Source organism: Siphateles boraxobius, unplaced genomic scaffold, assembly GCF_051911475.1.
Source record: "Siphateles boraxobius isolate OS27281-9 unplaced genomic scaffold, OSU_SipBor_1 26, whole genome shotgun sequence".
NCBI classification, from domain to species: domain Eukaryota; kingdom Metazoa; phylum Chordata; class Actinopteri; order Cypriniformes; family Leuciscidae; genus Siphateles; species Siphateles boraxobius.
In genome coordinates, this window is record NW_027508876.1 from 21,540,552 (window position 1) to 21,556,197 (window position 15,646).

The 15,646-nt window shown below is 40.2% G+C and overlaps 2 protein-coding genes across 9 annotated transcripts in view; one reads left to right on the forward strand and one right to left on the reverse strand.

Annotated features, from left to right (window-relative positions):
• Positions 1 to 344: 344 nt before the first annotated feature.
• klhl34 (kelch-like family member 34) lies at positions 345 to 2,709 on the forward strand. Its single transcript, XM_077244879.1, has one exon. It carries the CDS (start codon positions 543 to 545, stop codon positions 2,304 to 2,306), a length of 1,764 nt encoding a protein of 587 aa, XP_077100994.1. The 5' UTR covers positions 345 to 542; the 3' UTR covers positions 2,307 to 2,709.
• Positions 2,710 to 4,369: 1,660 nt separating this feature from the next.
• The window catches only part of cnksr2a (connector enhancer of kinase suppressor of Ras 2a), a 92,300-nt gene continuing 81,023 nt past the window's right edge, over positions 4,370 to 15,646 (reverse strand). For 4 of the 8 annotated variants that reach the window (XM_077244869.1, XM_077244875.1, XM_077244874.1 and 1 more), the window contains exons 19-21: positions 13,589 to 14,108; positions 9,528 to 9,727; positions 7,322 to 8,290 (exon numbers count right to left, since the gene is read on the reverse strand). In XM_077244869.1, coding sequence (XP_077100984.1) covers positions 8,060 to 8,290; positions 9,528 to 9,727; positions 13,589 to 14,108 — 951 coding nt within the window. In that variant the 3' untranslated portion in view covers positions 7,322 to 8,059. Of the gene's footprint in view, positions 6,984 to 7,321; positions 8,291 to 9,527; positions 9,728 to 13,588; positions 14,109 to 15,646 lie in introns of those variants that run through there. The other 4 variants (XM_077244871.1, XM_077244876.1, XM_077244872.1 and 1 more) reach the window with 2 other exon arrangements.

The window sequence follows — 15,646 nt, forward strand, 5'->3', positions numbered from 1 at the left end:
TTGGTGAGATGTTGCTTCTGGTGGCGACAGACAGAAATCCACAGTGCTGACTAACTCCTGCATTTATCAAGGGATGACTTCAGATCTGCATATCATAATAAACCCCCGGCATGATCCCTCCCGCTCTCTGTGTTCCCATCTAACTAAAGGGAAAGGGCAACTAGCTCGAGGCTGTGTTTACCCCTTGTGGCCCCAAAATGTCTGCCCATCCATTCCCCCCTCCCTTTTAGAGATCTGGTAGAAAACACATGCCTATCTTGTTGAGGCAAGAGGTTTGGAGGCTGCCCACTGGGTGGAGGAGCAATGGTTGACCCTCCCCTTTACAAGTTTACGCATTTGATGCCTGCAGAAGTCATGGACCACATCCCAACAGACGCAGCTGGTGCGGCGGACCTTTTCTTACTTCTGTCTTCTTTACTTTTGATGACTTTTGCAGGAGCAAGACGACTTAGCCACCTCCGCCTCTTCCCCTTCCTTTCTCTCTCGAACTCACCTGTTCCTGACCCTGGTCTTCCTTATCTCTCTCCCTTCTTCTCCTAGTGATGAATTATTTTCTGATGCTCAGCAGCACTCATGGAGATGGTGTTCTGTCTCGGTACCAGAGCTTGCGTCTGGAAGGTCGTATGTGTGATGTTGTTTTGGAGGCGGAAGGTGTGGAGTTCCCTGCTCATCGCACTTTACTAGCCTGTTCCAGTGACTACTTCTGGTCTATGTTCCAAGACTACACTCTCGAATCCAGTACTCGCACTATCAGCTTGCCAGCCCTGTCATCTCTGGGCCTGGAGCAGATACTGGACTTCATCTACACCTCATGGATCTCACTGTCACCCTCCACTTTGGAGGTCACACTGCAGGCTGCCTGCTATCTACAGATCACCCATGCTGTGGATCTTTGCACTCAGTACATCTCAGAGAGCATTGCTCCTGATAATTGCTGCTTTTTTGCTAACATAGCAGCACGCTATGGCCTTTCTGAAGCCTTCAATGACAGCAACTCTTTCATTGCCAGAAACATGTGCAGAATACTTGCAACTGAGGAATACAAGGCTGAGATAATGGAGTTAAACCTTGATTCTCTGCAAGAGGTGCTTGTAGCAGAGGAGATGCCAGGAGTGAAGGAGACAGAACTTCTACAGCTGGTTTTGGACTGGCTAGAGTGCAACCCGCAATCTGCCCTGCAAAGTAATGCATTGCTCAGTCGGATCCGATTTGGTTTGGTGCCATCTGAAGAGCTGTCTCAACTTAGTGCACTTAAACCTGCTCTACGTACACCCTTCATCCGCAGCGTAGTGCAGAAAGCGCTTAACTACCACCTTCAGGGTCCCTTACAACCTCTACTTCAAAGTGTCCACACCAGCTTAAGAGCCATAAGCAACAAGATTCTTCTGATAGGGGGAGGACCAGAAGAAAACAGACCCCAGAATCAGATCCTAACCTACGAACCTCGCAGCAAGAAATTCCAGGCACTTTCAGCATCCCTACCAAATAAGATACAGCATCAGGGAGTATGTGTTGTTGGGAACTTCTTATATGTACTAGGTGGTGAGGTGGTGCAGGTGGATGAGGAGAATGAGAAGAGTGCTGTGATGACTGTCACTGACCAGGTGTGGCGCTATGATCCAAGGTTTGAGCAGTGGGAGGAGATGGAACCACTCTTGCAGAAGAGGGCACAGTTTGCCTGCTGTGTGATGGAAGGTGTTATTTTTGCTATTGGTGGACGGGGCGAGAAGGGTGAGCCTGCTTTGTCATCTGTGGAAAGGTACAATATGAGTGAAGGGTGCTGGCGCAGTGGTGTATCCCTACCAAATTCAGTTCATGGACACGCCTGTGCCACTATTGGAACAGGAATCTACATCTCCGGTGGCATTCATATCAGCAACCCAGAAAGCAGCAAAGAGGTGTTGTTTTTGAATTCTGTTCAGGGGGATGCCTGGAAGAGATGTTGTAACATGTCCATTGCCAGATTTGGCCACCAGATGGCAACAGTGAGGGGAAGAATTTACACCTTTTTGGGAATGTATGAGCCCTTCTGTGACATTGAACGCTACAGTCCTGAGCAAGACCTGTGGACCCGTCTAAAGCCCCTACTGAATGATCGCTTCTGCTATGGTTTGACCGCAACAGGGGGCAGACGTGTGCTTATGTTTGGAGGCAGAAAATGGCAGGAAGGACAGGAGGTGTGTACAACAAACGTACTGGAGTATGACACAGAATATGATGCCTGGAGGGAAGTGTGTAAACTACCAGGGCCCTTGTGTGGGATTCAGTGTGCCACAATGACTCTTCAAGACCCTCCGGAGACCTAAAAGTCAATTACAAACACCATCCCACATACACACAGACAAACAGATGGCTGTCATGGGGCAGAGAGAGTTTAAGGACAAGGATATTCTTTGTCTCATGGATACATGGTTTGTAAAGTGGTGTGGAAAACAGGAGTCTATTTACCCAGATACAGAAGACCTTGGTAGGGGTAAAATGCTGTCAAGTATGTTTTGCAGCAAGAAGTAAGGAACTCCTGAAAGTAGGTCACTATGAATAGGATAGAGAAAGTCATGACATTGATAGATGAATTGTCATAAAGACTTTGTCCTAAAAAATGGCATAGTTCCTGTATGGACACTGGAGAACTAAATATTAAATTTCAGACCACTGCACACTCTCGAAGAAAGGACAAACAAACAGAAAAGCAATCTAGATAAGAACAAATGAAAACAGACATAAAGTGTGCACTTGAAATCCAGTTTAGACAAGATTTGACTATTTGGCACTGTGTGAAGATCAAAGGTGACAGTCATAATGTCTTATGACAGAGGGACAGCTGCCATGAATAGTGGAGACAGACTGTGGATAGTAGAAAAGTCAGCAGTTAAAATGAAGGAGAGTACACTCACAGAAGCTGTGAGAGAAAGCCCAATTAGACCATTGATTTGGAAGGGTACATGGGAATTCAAAGCGGGCAAGGACAAGTGTCAAGACCACAGTGTGTGTGTGGGATGCAGACAAGCCAAATGAGGATGAGGAGATTTTGAGTGAGCAATGATAACATAACTGCATAGGCATGTATACCTGACAGCTGAAAAGATTGGCCCTGCATGGAAATCTAGATTCCCAGTCACAGATAATATAGTGTGATTAGAAAACCAATGTAATTATGGTGAACTGCAAATAGTGAACAGCAGAAATCTTGAAAACAGTGCGATATACATCAACAGTAGTCACTAGGCTGGATGATATATCAAAAATTCATAATATATTATTTTATAATAGTATATATATATTTATGAAACCATTATAAAAAACAGATGTTTTAATGAAATAATGTATGTTTGTTTTTCCGCTTCAGTATAAGAAGTTGCAAGTTTGATTCATTTCTGTAAGTTCAAATTGATTCAAATGAATCAGTTCAAAACTAGTAGTAATAACCATTTATGTGTTGGCATTTTAAGCAGCATTGATCATCGAGTCTGTACAATGAATATTTACATTTGTTATGACAATTCTACAAATTACTAAGTGCAATTGAGCAGCAAAGAGAGAAATGCATTAATAAAAGATTTGTCTACATAAAACTTTGACCCCAGACTTAAAAGTTTCTTTAAAGTCTTTTGTACTCATTAACACAGGGGTGCTGGTAATAATAGAAAATGAGAGACAAAATAGCAAAAGATTTGGGTATGAGCAGCCCAACCTGGTTTGCTGGTTAGATTAGTTTACACCAGATAAGACCAGCAAACAAATTTAGGATAGTTTAACTTTTTTTGTTTCATTAGCTTCAGGTGTGTAGATGGAAAGAGAGAGTGATTGACAAGGAAATAAATCAGAATTTCCCATCAGAACTGCCTCTCGTGTCCAAACAAAGGAGACCCATTCTCGACCTAAGACTCAGAGCAAACTCAACAGTTCATCTCCATTAAATGTAAGTCCATTACCTTCACTGAACAGCCTGGAAACAAGCAAGCTTCTGGAAGAAAAAAAGAATAGCTTTCTGGGAAATTGACATGGACTTCCATTTTAACCACCATCTGGAGAAAGGTGCCTTTACTCATTGCCCGATAGGCTTTCAAGCTCTTAACTCCTCAGGCGATTGGCTTAAGCGTAAATATATTTTGGACTGAATTCCTGACCATAAACAAAAATGGCAGAATCAAGGTTGGAAATGCCAGCCGAGAAACTGCCATTGAGATGAATGGAAACACAAATGGACAGCTTTCTCTCCAAGTATAATCGACCTACATAGGCATTTACCAGCTTCAAAGTTTGTGTAGCCTGTCAGGCAATGTCGAGGACACCTTTCTCCAATGTGCATTCTAACTCGCTTCATTTAAAGTATCCAGCATATAAAAAAAACACATGCATATACAGTAAATACAGCATGATTACATCCATAAAAGTTTATTGACTCTAGGTATAACCACACTTAAATCTGGATAAAGCAATAACTCTTTTTAAATAATGTCATAAATAAAGTAAACTTTTACCAGGTTGTACGCTAAACACAACACATAGGAAACTGCACTGCCTAAATTACATGCCCTATTCATAATAAAGACAGGCAGCAGCACAGATATTGATGAACTAGATTGTTGTACGACAACTTTGTTAAAAAATGGGCTGCTAAGGAAACATAACATGATTTGCACTAAATTAATAATAACTTTGATATATTACTAAAGTAAAATACCAATAGACATCTGTTCTAGTACTGTAGCTCTATATCCACTGGTAATCACTTTCTCTAAGAGCTAATGGATTCCCATGATTCCCATGGACACATTAGCACCTGAGTCACTCAATCAAAATCAAGCTAATATAGTCTTAGATTACATACAGAATGAAATGTGCTCCATTATGTCAGTCATACCTGAAATATCAATGTACATCATATAATACACATCTTATTATACAATAAACACTCTTCTGATCATTCATTGTTCTTAAAAATCTCACATAAAGCATCTTTGTGTTTGCTGAGCGCCTGAGAGCGGCCTTTCTGACAGTTGAAACACTGACATTAAATCATTTGGCAGCTTTGGTTTAGAAAAAAACACAAATGTGATTGTGGTGTATCTACAAGCCATGTAGCAAGAGATGTTTTGCTTTGAGAGTTTATTAAGATGGATGACCTCCTGAACTTTGGCATACATGTAATATCAGGAGTTGAGCTGCTGCTTCTGACAGATGCTGGGTTGAGTTCAGGGCAACAGCTTTGATCGGCGAGTCCCTGGGCAGAGACCAGCGGTGTCCTGGTGACCTTGGCTCTCATAAAAACTCACTGTTGGTTGACACAAATCTCCCTAAACCCACGGCAATGCACATGACGACTGCATGGCAGCTTGCAGAAATGGAAAACGTGTGTCCAAACGGAGGTATACAATAGAAAAAAATTCATAAAACTTCAGATTAAGCATAAAAGATGAACAGCACACCTTCTGCACGGGTACACAATCAGTTGTCAGTGCCGTCTCTGCTCACTTAAGGGTGCACATTTTTGCTAGGAGCATCCCGTGTGAATCTGTTTTTGATTATGAACACTCATTTGCGCATAATTTCACCTCATATTATCAGGAAACTGTAGTGAAGAGAGAACTTCCACAATCCGACTCAAGTTACAGAGATAATGATGCTTCTGGATAATGAAGCCTGTGCTATTTTCTACCAATCAAAGCACACACACTTCACCGAATGTTCATCCATTATCAGAGGCCCAGTTTAGCAAGGTGTTACTCTCGGTCAAGAAGCGTTTACAGCACAGGCGCAGAAATATTCCAGGTTCAAAACTAGCTGAACACTATCTACAGCATTTTTGTCATTCTGTAAATTACTACATTCAATTATTTTGAGTCTTTTCTGATTGAGACACTGGACCACAATAAATGTTAAAATAATTTTTTAAATATCAAAAACTCATAGATCCACAGGACTTTAACATTATGCATGTCAACATGTCTAACAGAATAGTAATTTTTACTAAATATAATAAATTATTATTATCATTATGATTAGACTGATATATTTAAACTGGCCAAAAAGGATAAGCCAATAATTTCTTCATTTTTAAAAAAAATACTGTTTTAAATAAATTAATATTCTAAATACGTTACAAATAAAACCCTAAAAACTGAACTCAGTTCACATACATTTGCAATCAAATGCATGAAATTTAGGCATCACAACATTATATTGTACTCTTGAATTAAATATTTTATATTTGCTGATGTGTATCCCACTGATACAATAAATAAAAAAATTATAATATGGTACCAATTAGTCTTTGCCTTGTCCCATAGACTTCCATTGTGATAGCATTACTATGAGTCGAGTGAAAATTTCTGACTTTGGTAACCAACACCAGGCCACAGAAGCTGTTAACAGAAATGATTTTGAACTAGGAATATTTCTTTAAATGCCTTTTCTTGGAATATCCAAAGACCCTGCGGAGATTGTGGTTAGATGAAGTAACCACATTAGTTTTCCATGTTCATGCACACGCACACATCTTCCAACGCAAATGTACAAATGCTATAAGTCGGGGCCAGCCGATGTATAACAACAGATCATAAATATATAGTATGATACAGTAGAGTATATGGTGTGCTAAAGTGGCATATAAACATGGCAGATAACTTGTGTGATGACCGTCTGCGAGTCCACTGTGAGATTTGCTTCAAAAAGACAGCCAAACACAGGTACAGCAGCACAACAGAGTGACAGTCAGTGCGTTTAATGTTCAAAGGCCGCCTCAGACACGCATTTCCTCTCAGAGTTCAGTTTGAATCTTCCATTTCCATGATCAAGAGCTCTGGTTCCTGTCTAGAGGTGTGCCAGGTTTGTAGTCTGTGCGACGGCATTGTCTCGCCTCGTCTGAGCCGCTCGGAGGACTCGTAACCATGGCAACCACGTGTGCAGAAGTGGCATACTCTGAAGCCCGTTGGTTGTGAGTTGAGCCATTGAGAGTGCTTTGTTTGTACAGATATCTGTGCCTGCGTAAACAATGTTTTCAAGTATTTAAAAAGTAGATTGAGTCTGCGATTGCTGTCAGGATGGGAAAGTACGAGGAAAAGTGAGAAGGGAATTTTTATTAAAGGACCTTAATCTGGGTAGATGCGGTATCAAATCTGACGTGAATGAAAACGAGACTGTGAGGGATAACTGTACAATATAATTAATAATTATAATATATCTTTATAATCTTTGTGATCATATAATAATCACAGATAGTAAAATTATAGCTGATACAATATTTTCATGCCCAAAATTTAAATTCTATGAATTTTTTTTCTAAATAAATAATAATAATAAAACACTAAAAACTAAAATCAATTGTTTAAAATACACTTTTAATGTGAATTTAGGCATCAAAAAATTATGAATGGTCTGAATGGTATGAATTTGAACTTTTGGTGAGCATTAGATGATGGCTGATCCAATTTGGAAACGGTTAAAAAACTTATATACTAATAAGTATACTAATATATTAGTAAGATACTAATATATTGTGATCCCTAGAAAATACGTCAATCACAAAAACAAAAATACAAAAAAATACAAAAATGCCAGAAAGCTCACACAGACAGGTAAAGCCCTTTTTCAAATCAAGTGGGGAGAAAACATGAACTATTACTGGCAGATACCATTTTATTGTGATTCCTAAAAAATTTCATCAGATATTCTAGAACATAAACACTATATTTCATAACCAAGCTGATTATAAAATTATCAGCACATAATATAGCACATAATTATCAGCACATATAATCAGAACATTATAAAATTACCCAGAGGCCCAGATTATATGCACAACAAATTATTGTGCATTTAATCTGGGCCTCAGGGTAATTTTATAATAATTACTAAATAATGTAACTGCATTTTCAAATCATGCATCAGTGCATTGTCATATCCCTAAATGTTAATTCTGTACATATATCCCTCACAGCCACATAATTAAAATATCAGATTATTAGTCCATAAACACCAATTCACCCCATACTTTATCTTGAAGGTCCGTGCAAGTGAGCGACAACTACTTCAAATAATGTGGTGTCTGAAGTGTGCATCAGACGTGAGTCTCGATGTAGGAGTGCGTGTGCGAGAGGGAGGGCGTGCGGGGGGCGGGTTCAGGCGTGGTGGCAGGGCTGGGCTCAGAGGCAGGGCTGGGCTGACGGTCCCGCTGGGGCTCTCCTGAATACAGCTCCATGTAAACTTTCTTCCATTCCTGGAACTCTGAGGATGTGAGTTTAGGATTGGCCAGCAGCTTGTCAATCAGTGCTACCTCGCCCTCCCTGTCCTATGGGAGTGAAGAAAGAGAGCAGTGGAGGGTGGGCATTACAGATACAGTCTCCTTCATACAGTGGTTAGGATGTCATAAAGCACGCCACAGGCGGTAAGCGTAGACGTGAAGCGATGTGGACTCAGCCTAGATGAGCAGAGTGGCACACACACGCAAACATACATAGCATGCTCAGACTTGACTGGAGTCCTCTGGCACTGTGGGGCTTTGTGCCCCCAATTAACCTTCTTTCATTCAAGTCTGAGTGATAAGGGATGCTTATAATACCCACAATGCAACGGAAGGCTCTACCCCAACATAATGAGGACAGCAAGAGGATTGGGGGTGGGGGTGGGGGTGGGTGGTGATGGGGCGTTGCAAAGGCAGAGGCACAGACACACAGCAGAGGCACAGACCGATTGTCCCAACCACAGGCAGGCCTAATGGCACCAAACCAGATTAACCCACATTGAGAAGCAGAGTTCAGAGCAGGGTTTGGCCATACCAAAGATTATTATCTCATCGAAGATGTTTATCAGCTTTAAGATTGTCATTAGCTGGTCTAAGATGGCCTAAGCTGGTCGACATGCTCATAAGCTGATTTAAGATGGTCATTAACTGTTTTAAACTGGTCATTAACTGGTCTAAAATGGCCGTTAGCTGGTTTAAACTAATCATTAAATAGTCAAAGATGGCCCACTAGCTGGTTTACACTGGTCATAAATTGTCATTAGCTGGTTGTGTGTCATTAGCTCATCAATAAATGAGCTATCGTAAATCTTAGGTTTTGGAACCTTTTTTGGTGCTATTGAACAGCTGTTTATTACACCCACAATGCAAGGCGAAGCTCTGCCCCAACATAATAAGCACAGCACAGCAGCTGGGGGGTGGGGGAGCTGGGTCACAGCAGAGGCATGGGTCGACTGACCCAACCACAGAGGACCCAATTGCACCAAGCAGAGCCAAAACCAGATTAACCCACACAGAGAAGCAGGGTTCAGAGCAGAGTTTGGCCATACCCTCCTCCCTCACCAGACAGAGAACTCCGTCTAACATGGATGGGATTCTGGGATAGCAGTTTGGCTTAGTAAACTGTGTAAAAAAGAAAAGAAAAAAAGAAGAAAAAAATCATGCTGTCCCCAGAACCCCAAAGACATCAGACAGATGGAGAGGGACGGACGGACAGACGGGACAGATGAAACAAACAGGCACACATGGTTTCAGTGGGACCCATGCGGCAGCAGAGGTCAGATACCTTTAGCGTGCTCTGCAGGATGCGGAGATGATGCAGTTTGTCATTTAGCTGTGGATCGTTGCAACGCCGAATGAAAAGGTGTTTGTACTCCAGACGGGTGGAAAGGCGGTGCTCACCAATAGGCGACAGACTGGCACGCTCCAGCGCCCGGTACAAATCACCAAGCGAATCCGCCTGCCGATGGCACTCCGGCTCCCCGCCTGTGGGGGGCGCCACAGAAAGCCAGGGTTAAAGAGGGGTGGCTCCACCAGTAAAGAGTTAGCTATTCAACATGATTAGCTGGTTCAAGCTGTCAAACATGGTCAAAATGGTCATTATCTGGTCAAGATGGTTATTAGCTAGTTAACATGGTGATTAGCTGGTTCAAGCTGTCAACCATGGTTAAGATGGTCATTATTTAGTAATATAATTTGGACATTAACTCATCTACGTTGGTTATTAGCTAGTTAACATGGTGATTATTTTATTGTCTAAGATGGTCATTAGCTAGTCTAAGGTGATCAGTAACTGGTCTAAAATGGTCATTAGCTGGTCTAAGCTAGTCATTAATTGCTTTAAGCTGGTCATAGCTGGTTTGAGCTGTTCATTAGGTCTAAGATGGTCATTAGCTGACCATTAACTTGTCAACATGTCCAAAAGCCGGTTTAACCTGGTAATTAACTGGTCTAAGATGTCCATTATCCAGTTCAAACTGGCCATTAACTGGTCTAAAATGGTTATTAGCAAGTCTAAGATGGTAATTAGCTCATCATTAATGGTCCATGAGATTTTTTTTCTGCATCGACCAGTTCAGAACCAGCTAATAACCAGTTTAGAAGTGCTAGTAAACAGTTACTAGATGATCAAAAATGGGTTTGATGGTCAAAGATGAGTTTTGTAACATGGTGGCTGGTCAACCAGCTAATGATCAGTATAAACCAGCTAGAAATCATCCACCAAAAAACAACAGCATTAACATGCAAAATGGCAAAACTACAGAATCACATTTTGCTGAAATTACAGTATGCTAAAAAAGGGGTTTTGGGATGGCAGACAACCAGAACCCACTGTTCATGACATGTTAATTTCATCAACACAGAGAAAAACTCTCTTTGGACTACTGAGGTTTGGCAATCAATCACTCTGGCGAGCAGGTGGCATGTTGCTTGTTTCTTTGATATTTCTGTCTGCGTGTGTGACTGTATGCTGGTGCTCATGTGTTAGTCCGGAAATAAGTTAAATCACTCATGTCCTGCTGTTGGAGTGTTTGTGTAGGTAAAGCATGTGGGCCATGAACAGTATCTACAGCTGGGTGTTATTGGCAGATATTTCATGCGTTTCTTATGATCAGCCTTCACAAACCCACAGTGTACAGTATGTGGGCGAGTATATACCCACTATTCTGAAAACCACAAGAGGGCAGCAGTCCCACACAGCTCCTATCAGCATATGCTGCAGATGCAGGGTATATGCATGTAGCATTTAGCAATGTAGTTAGATAAATACAATATAAGGAGCTTAGTTTAGTAGTTTACTAAAAAAAAAAAAAATTCTAAATGATTATCAATTTAAGCATTTTCCATTTATGCACCAAAGTCCCCAATGACTGTGGGAAGAATATTATGTTTTATTGTATGTTATGTACGAATTTCAGCTTTTATTTATATAATAACAACCCTAACCGATACGGACTCTACTACCTGTCAGGCCACGTTTTGAACCTCTTTATTATATTTCTAACTATTTTTATTGGTTGCTTACCATTTTGTGTGCAAGTTATTGCTGGCAAGCCCTTTTTTTAAAATACCTGCAATAATTGGAAAGAAAAAGCATTTTAACGACCGCATGGTTAGCTATGTGATGATGAATTACAATAACAACGACTCAACCTGGGTAGATCAATAAAGTTTTAAAGCTCTTTGTGATCCTTTTGTAACTTGTTAAATGGCACAGAACTCTCTAGTAGAGCAGAAAAACTTTCCAGTTGCTGGGGAACATGTGATTGAGAGTCACGATCAATAGGCCATGCCTCTCTTTTCTCTTCAGTATGTAGTACAGCACGCATGGGCTCCGTGGATGACTAACAGATGCCCCCAACTCCTCCAGAGAGAGATAGAGACAGAGCGATATAAAAGACACAGATAAGAGGGAGACTCATTAAAAGCTACTGGGATTATATATAGACTGCTGCAGGAGATCCGTCTGAGATGACGAAAAAGGGGAATATTAGAAGAGAAAGTTAGACAGGACACTGCGAAAGGGGGCAGACTGGAAGTGAGACAGGCAGATCGGTGGTGAGGGAGTGGAGATGGGCAGTGAGATGGGGAATAAAGATGGTGAGATGGCAATGAGCCATGAGGCGATAGACTGCGAGACGAGGGGAAGATGAAAAGTAATACCGAGAGATAAACAGAGTGGTAATCCAGCAGCAAATGAGAGGCTTCCTGGGAGGTTTGTGGAGAGAAATGTGTCTATCTGGACACCAGACCAAAATGGGACAGAATTAATAGCCCATTCAGAATTTATTGTTACGGTTTAAGCATAATCCATGAGATAGAGCATTTCAGACATTAAAAAGGTAAAAGAGGTGGCCTTGTTTAAAAAGTAGTTACAGTTATTAATAAGAATCTGAATAAACAATTATTCCTCCAAGTAATATAGTTCATTAGCATTCAACAGAGGGTCCCCAAACTTTTGTCAAGCAAAACTTTTTGACGTAAACTATTTACTTGAAGTACCACCTGATATTTTAAGTTATAATTTAAATCATTTGCATGTTTACAGTTCTCTGATGACAGTTAATGGTCAAATGACAAGCAGATAAACAAATAAAATATTTATTTTGTATATTGTTTGTAGTACGATTTTTATTTAAATTGTTTTTATTTGAAAAATATTTATTGCAATTTTTGGTCAGACCTTAAAGTGTTTTTTTTCTTGCAATTGCGAGTTTATATCCTTCGATTCTTTTCGCAGAATTGTGAGATCTAAACTCGCAATTTCGAGTTTCAGCTCACAATTCTGACTTTATAACTTATAAGTGAGTTTCATGGAAAAGAGCATGCAGCTATTTCTAGAAGAAGATGCCTGCATGTGCATGTATGTAAGAAATGAGTGGACAGATCTCAGTGGGGAACCTCACAGCACAGCTAAAAAAATCCTGCAACTCAGGCACTGTTTATGCTTCATATAGCACCAACACACACTCAAACAGAGAAAGAGAGGAAGATACAGAAGCTAAGAAAACACAGGAAGAGATACAGATGTAAAAAGAGCCACAAAATCCATGAGCATGTCCCTGTCTGAGTGCACTGCTCTTAACAATTTAATATTGAAGCACTCAAATTCACACATGCACTAAAATAACTCTGCTGTGCCTGCTGTTCTCATAATCAGAGGGGCTATTAAAATCGAATATAATTGTGGTAAAGAGGTTTTAGTGAGCTGATTTGAGCCGACCTGGTTTATTTTCTTTCAAGCACAGCTTCTCACATTGCAAAATTATAACAAAGGGAAGACTCAGCACTACCTTTACATAAGCTTGATTAAGACACATATATGTGTAAATTTTGAATGTTAATCATTTGAATTCTTAAATTGACAGTCCTGATTGAAATAAATTAATAAACTAATAACAAAAATAAACAAATACATCAATTATAATAAATAAAAAATATAAACACTATATATATATATATATATATATATATATATATATATATATATATAATTTTATGTATTTCGATTAGGACTGTCAATTTAAGATTTTAAATTATTTTAATTTAGGTATATTACTTGGGTATATACATACAGTATACACACACACACACACACACACACACACACACACACACACACACACACACACACACACACACACACACACACACACACACACACACACACACACACACGTATAAAGGACTGTCAATTATAAAAATGTATTTAATTATGGAATTAATGTCAGGGAATTAAAAAAATAAATAAATGTATCAAAATAAATGAAAAAATAAATAAATAACAAAAAATATATACAACAAATTTATAATACACAATATTTTAATACAAATATGTTGACCCACCGTTATTGATGCAGTGAGAACGGCTGAGCTCCCTGCGGCTGGGGTCCCGCTGTTCTGCCATGGTGGCAGAGGGTGTGAGGAGGGCATGCAGGCCGCTATCCCGAGGCAAGGTGAAGCTTCGGGGTTTCCCGACTGTGTTAGCAGGGTCTCTCAGCCTCTCCCCTTCAAGCATGGGGAAGGGACCGTAATGTTCCTGCATCAGTGTGCGTTGGGCAGGTAGAGTGGATTGGCGGCGATATTCTGGAGACAGACCCGCCCCCGGCTCACAGAACACAGCGTCTTCTAGGGGCAAGGTCTGCAGGTAGTGGAGGCCCGAGCTGGTCAGAGGAGTTTCAATCAGGTCCTGCCATGAACGGCGCTGACTGGCGGACTTCCGCGCAGGGGAACCTCCACCGCTGCTGCTGCCCCCTTGAGGTTCGGAGCGGTACTCCTCATGAGAGGAGCGAGACTGTGAAGTTTCCGTGGATGAGAGGCGGCCGTGCTTTGGTTCTAGGTAAGGACTGGCAATACTAACCGAGTTCTAGGTCAGAGAAAAAGAAAAAAGGACACAAAAGAATAAGGTGAACATTAGGTTAAACTCAAATATTTTAACAACAATTTTGTAGGAAGCTTTTAAACAATATCACTCTCATTGAAAGGAAAAGCAAAGAAAAACATGACCAATATAACTACAACTTAATTTGATGCTCATCATGAAACTATATTTTCAAAGGAATAAAGCATTCATTCCTTTAAAATTCAATAATCTTATAAATCATGAATGGGCATGACACTTTCGGTCATTCTGTACGTCTCACCTTTAAGTAAAAGGCAAAAATAAAGTATTCAAATGAAGAAACTCAAAATGTAGACCAGGCATCTGAATAGCCACTCTCGTCTAAGACAGGCAGATGAGTAATGAACAGAGAGATATCTGGTTTCTGTGAAAAGTGCAGAATATAGAAAAATGGAGGAATAGGGGACAGAGGTGTGGAGGGAGAACCTAAAGCTGTGTTAGTGTGAAATTAGGCTCTAAATATAGGCCAACTGCTCTTTTTGCTTTCATCCAATTGGCAAAAGAACAGGTTTAAAGACAGACAGACTATATTCAGACAGACTGACAGATAGATACAGTAGATGCTGTTTTGTAATGTGGTGAAAAACAACCAGACAAATCTGGAGGACTCTCGGTTAACAATGTCAAAGTCCCCTAATTCGTTTATCTCTGGGAACAATGTGTGTGTTTGTATGAGTGTAGAAGGACTGGAGGGGGCCTTGCGGAAGGAAAAAGAAAAACGTTTAATTCAAGTTTCTTTGTTTGCTCTTAAATAAAGGCTTTGCTGCTGTGTGTGGCCTCTAGCTGACCTGCCCTGAAGTACTGCACTGAAAATACACAAAAAACGGTTACTGTGCACACAAATTGAACCACATACATTCAGGAATACGTAGACACCATATACTATAATCCATTCAATTTACAAAATAGGAATGTTTAGCTTCCTGCGTGAAAAATTGTAATGGCACTTGATGCCGGCCTTCCAATATATATATATATATATATATATATATATAGGTCCTTCTCAAAAAATTTGCATATTGTGATAACGTTAATTATTTTCCATAATGTAATGATAAAAATTAAACTTTCATATATTTTAGATTCATTGCACACCAACTGAAATATTTCAGGTCTTTTATTGTTTTAATACTGATGATTTTGGCATACAGCTCATGAAAACCCAAAATTCCTATCTAAAAAAATTAGCATATTTCATCCGACCAATAAAAGAAGTGTTTTTAATACAAAAAAAGTAAACCTTCAAATAATTATGTTCAGTTATGCACTCAATACTTGGTCGGGAATCCTTTTGCAGAAATGACTGCTTCAATGCGGCGTGGCATGGATACAATCAGCCTGTGGCACTGCTGAGGTGTTATGGAGGCCCAGGATGCTTCGATGGCGGCCTTAAGCTCATCCAGAGTGTTGGGTCTTGCGTCTCTCAACTTTCTCTTCACAATATCCCACAGATTCTCAATGGGGTTTAGGTCAGGAGAGTTAGCAGGCCAATTGAGCACAGT

Bases quoted from the DNA above. Each gene is read 5' to 3' on its own strand.
- klhl34 (XM_077244879.1), top strand. From the start codon at position 543: ATGAATTATTTTCTGATGCTCAGCAGCACTCATGGAGATGGTGTTCTG.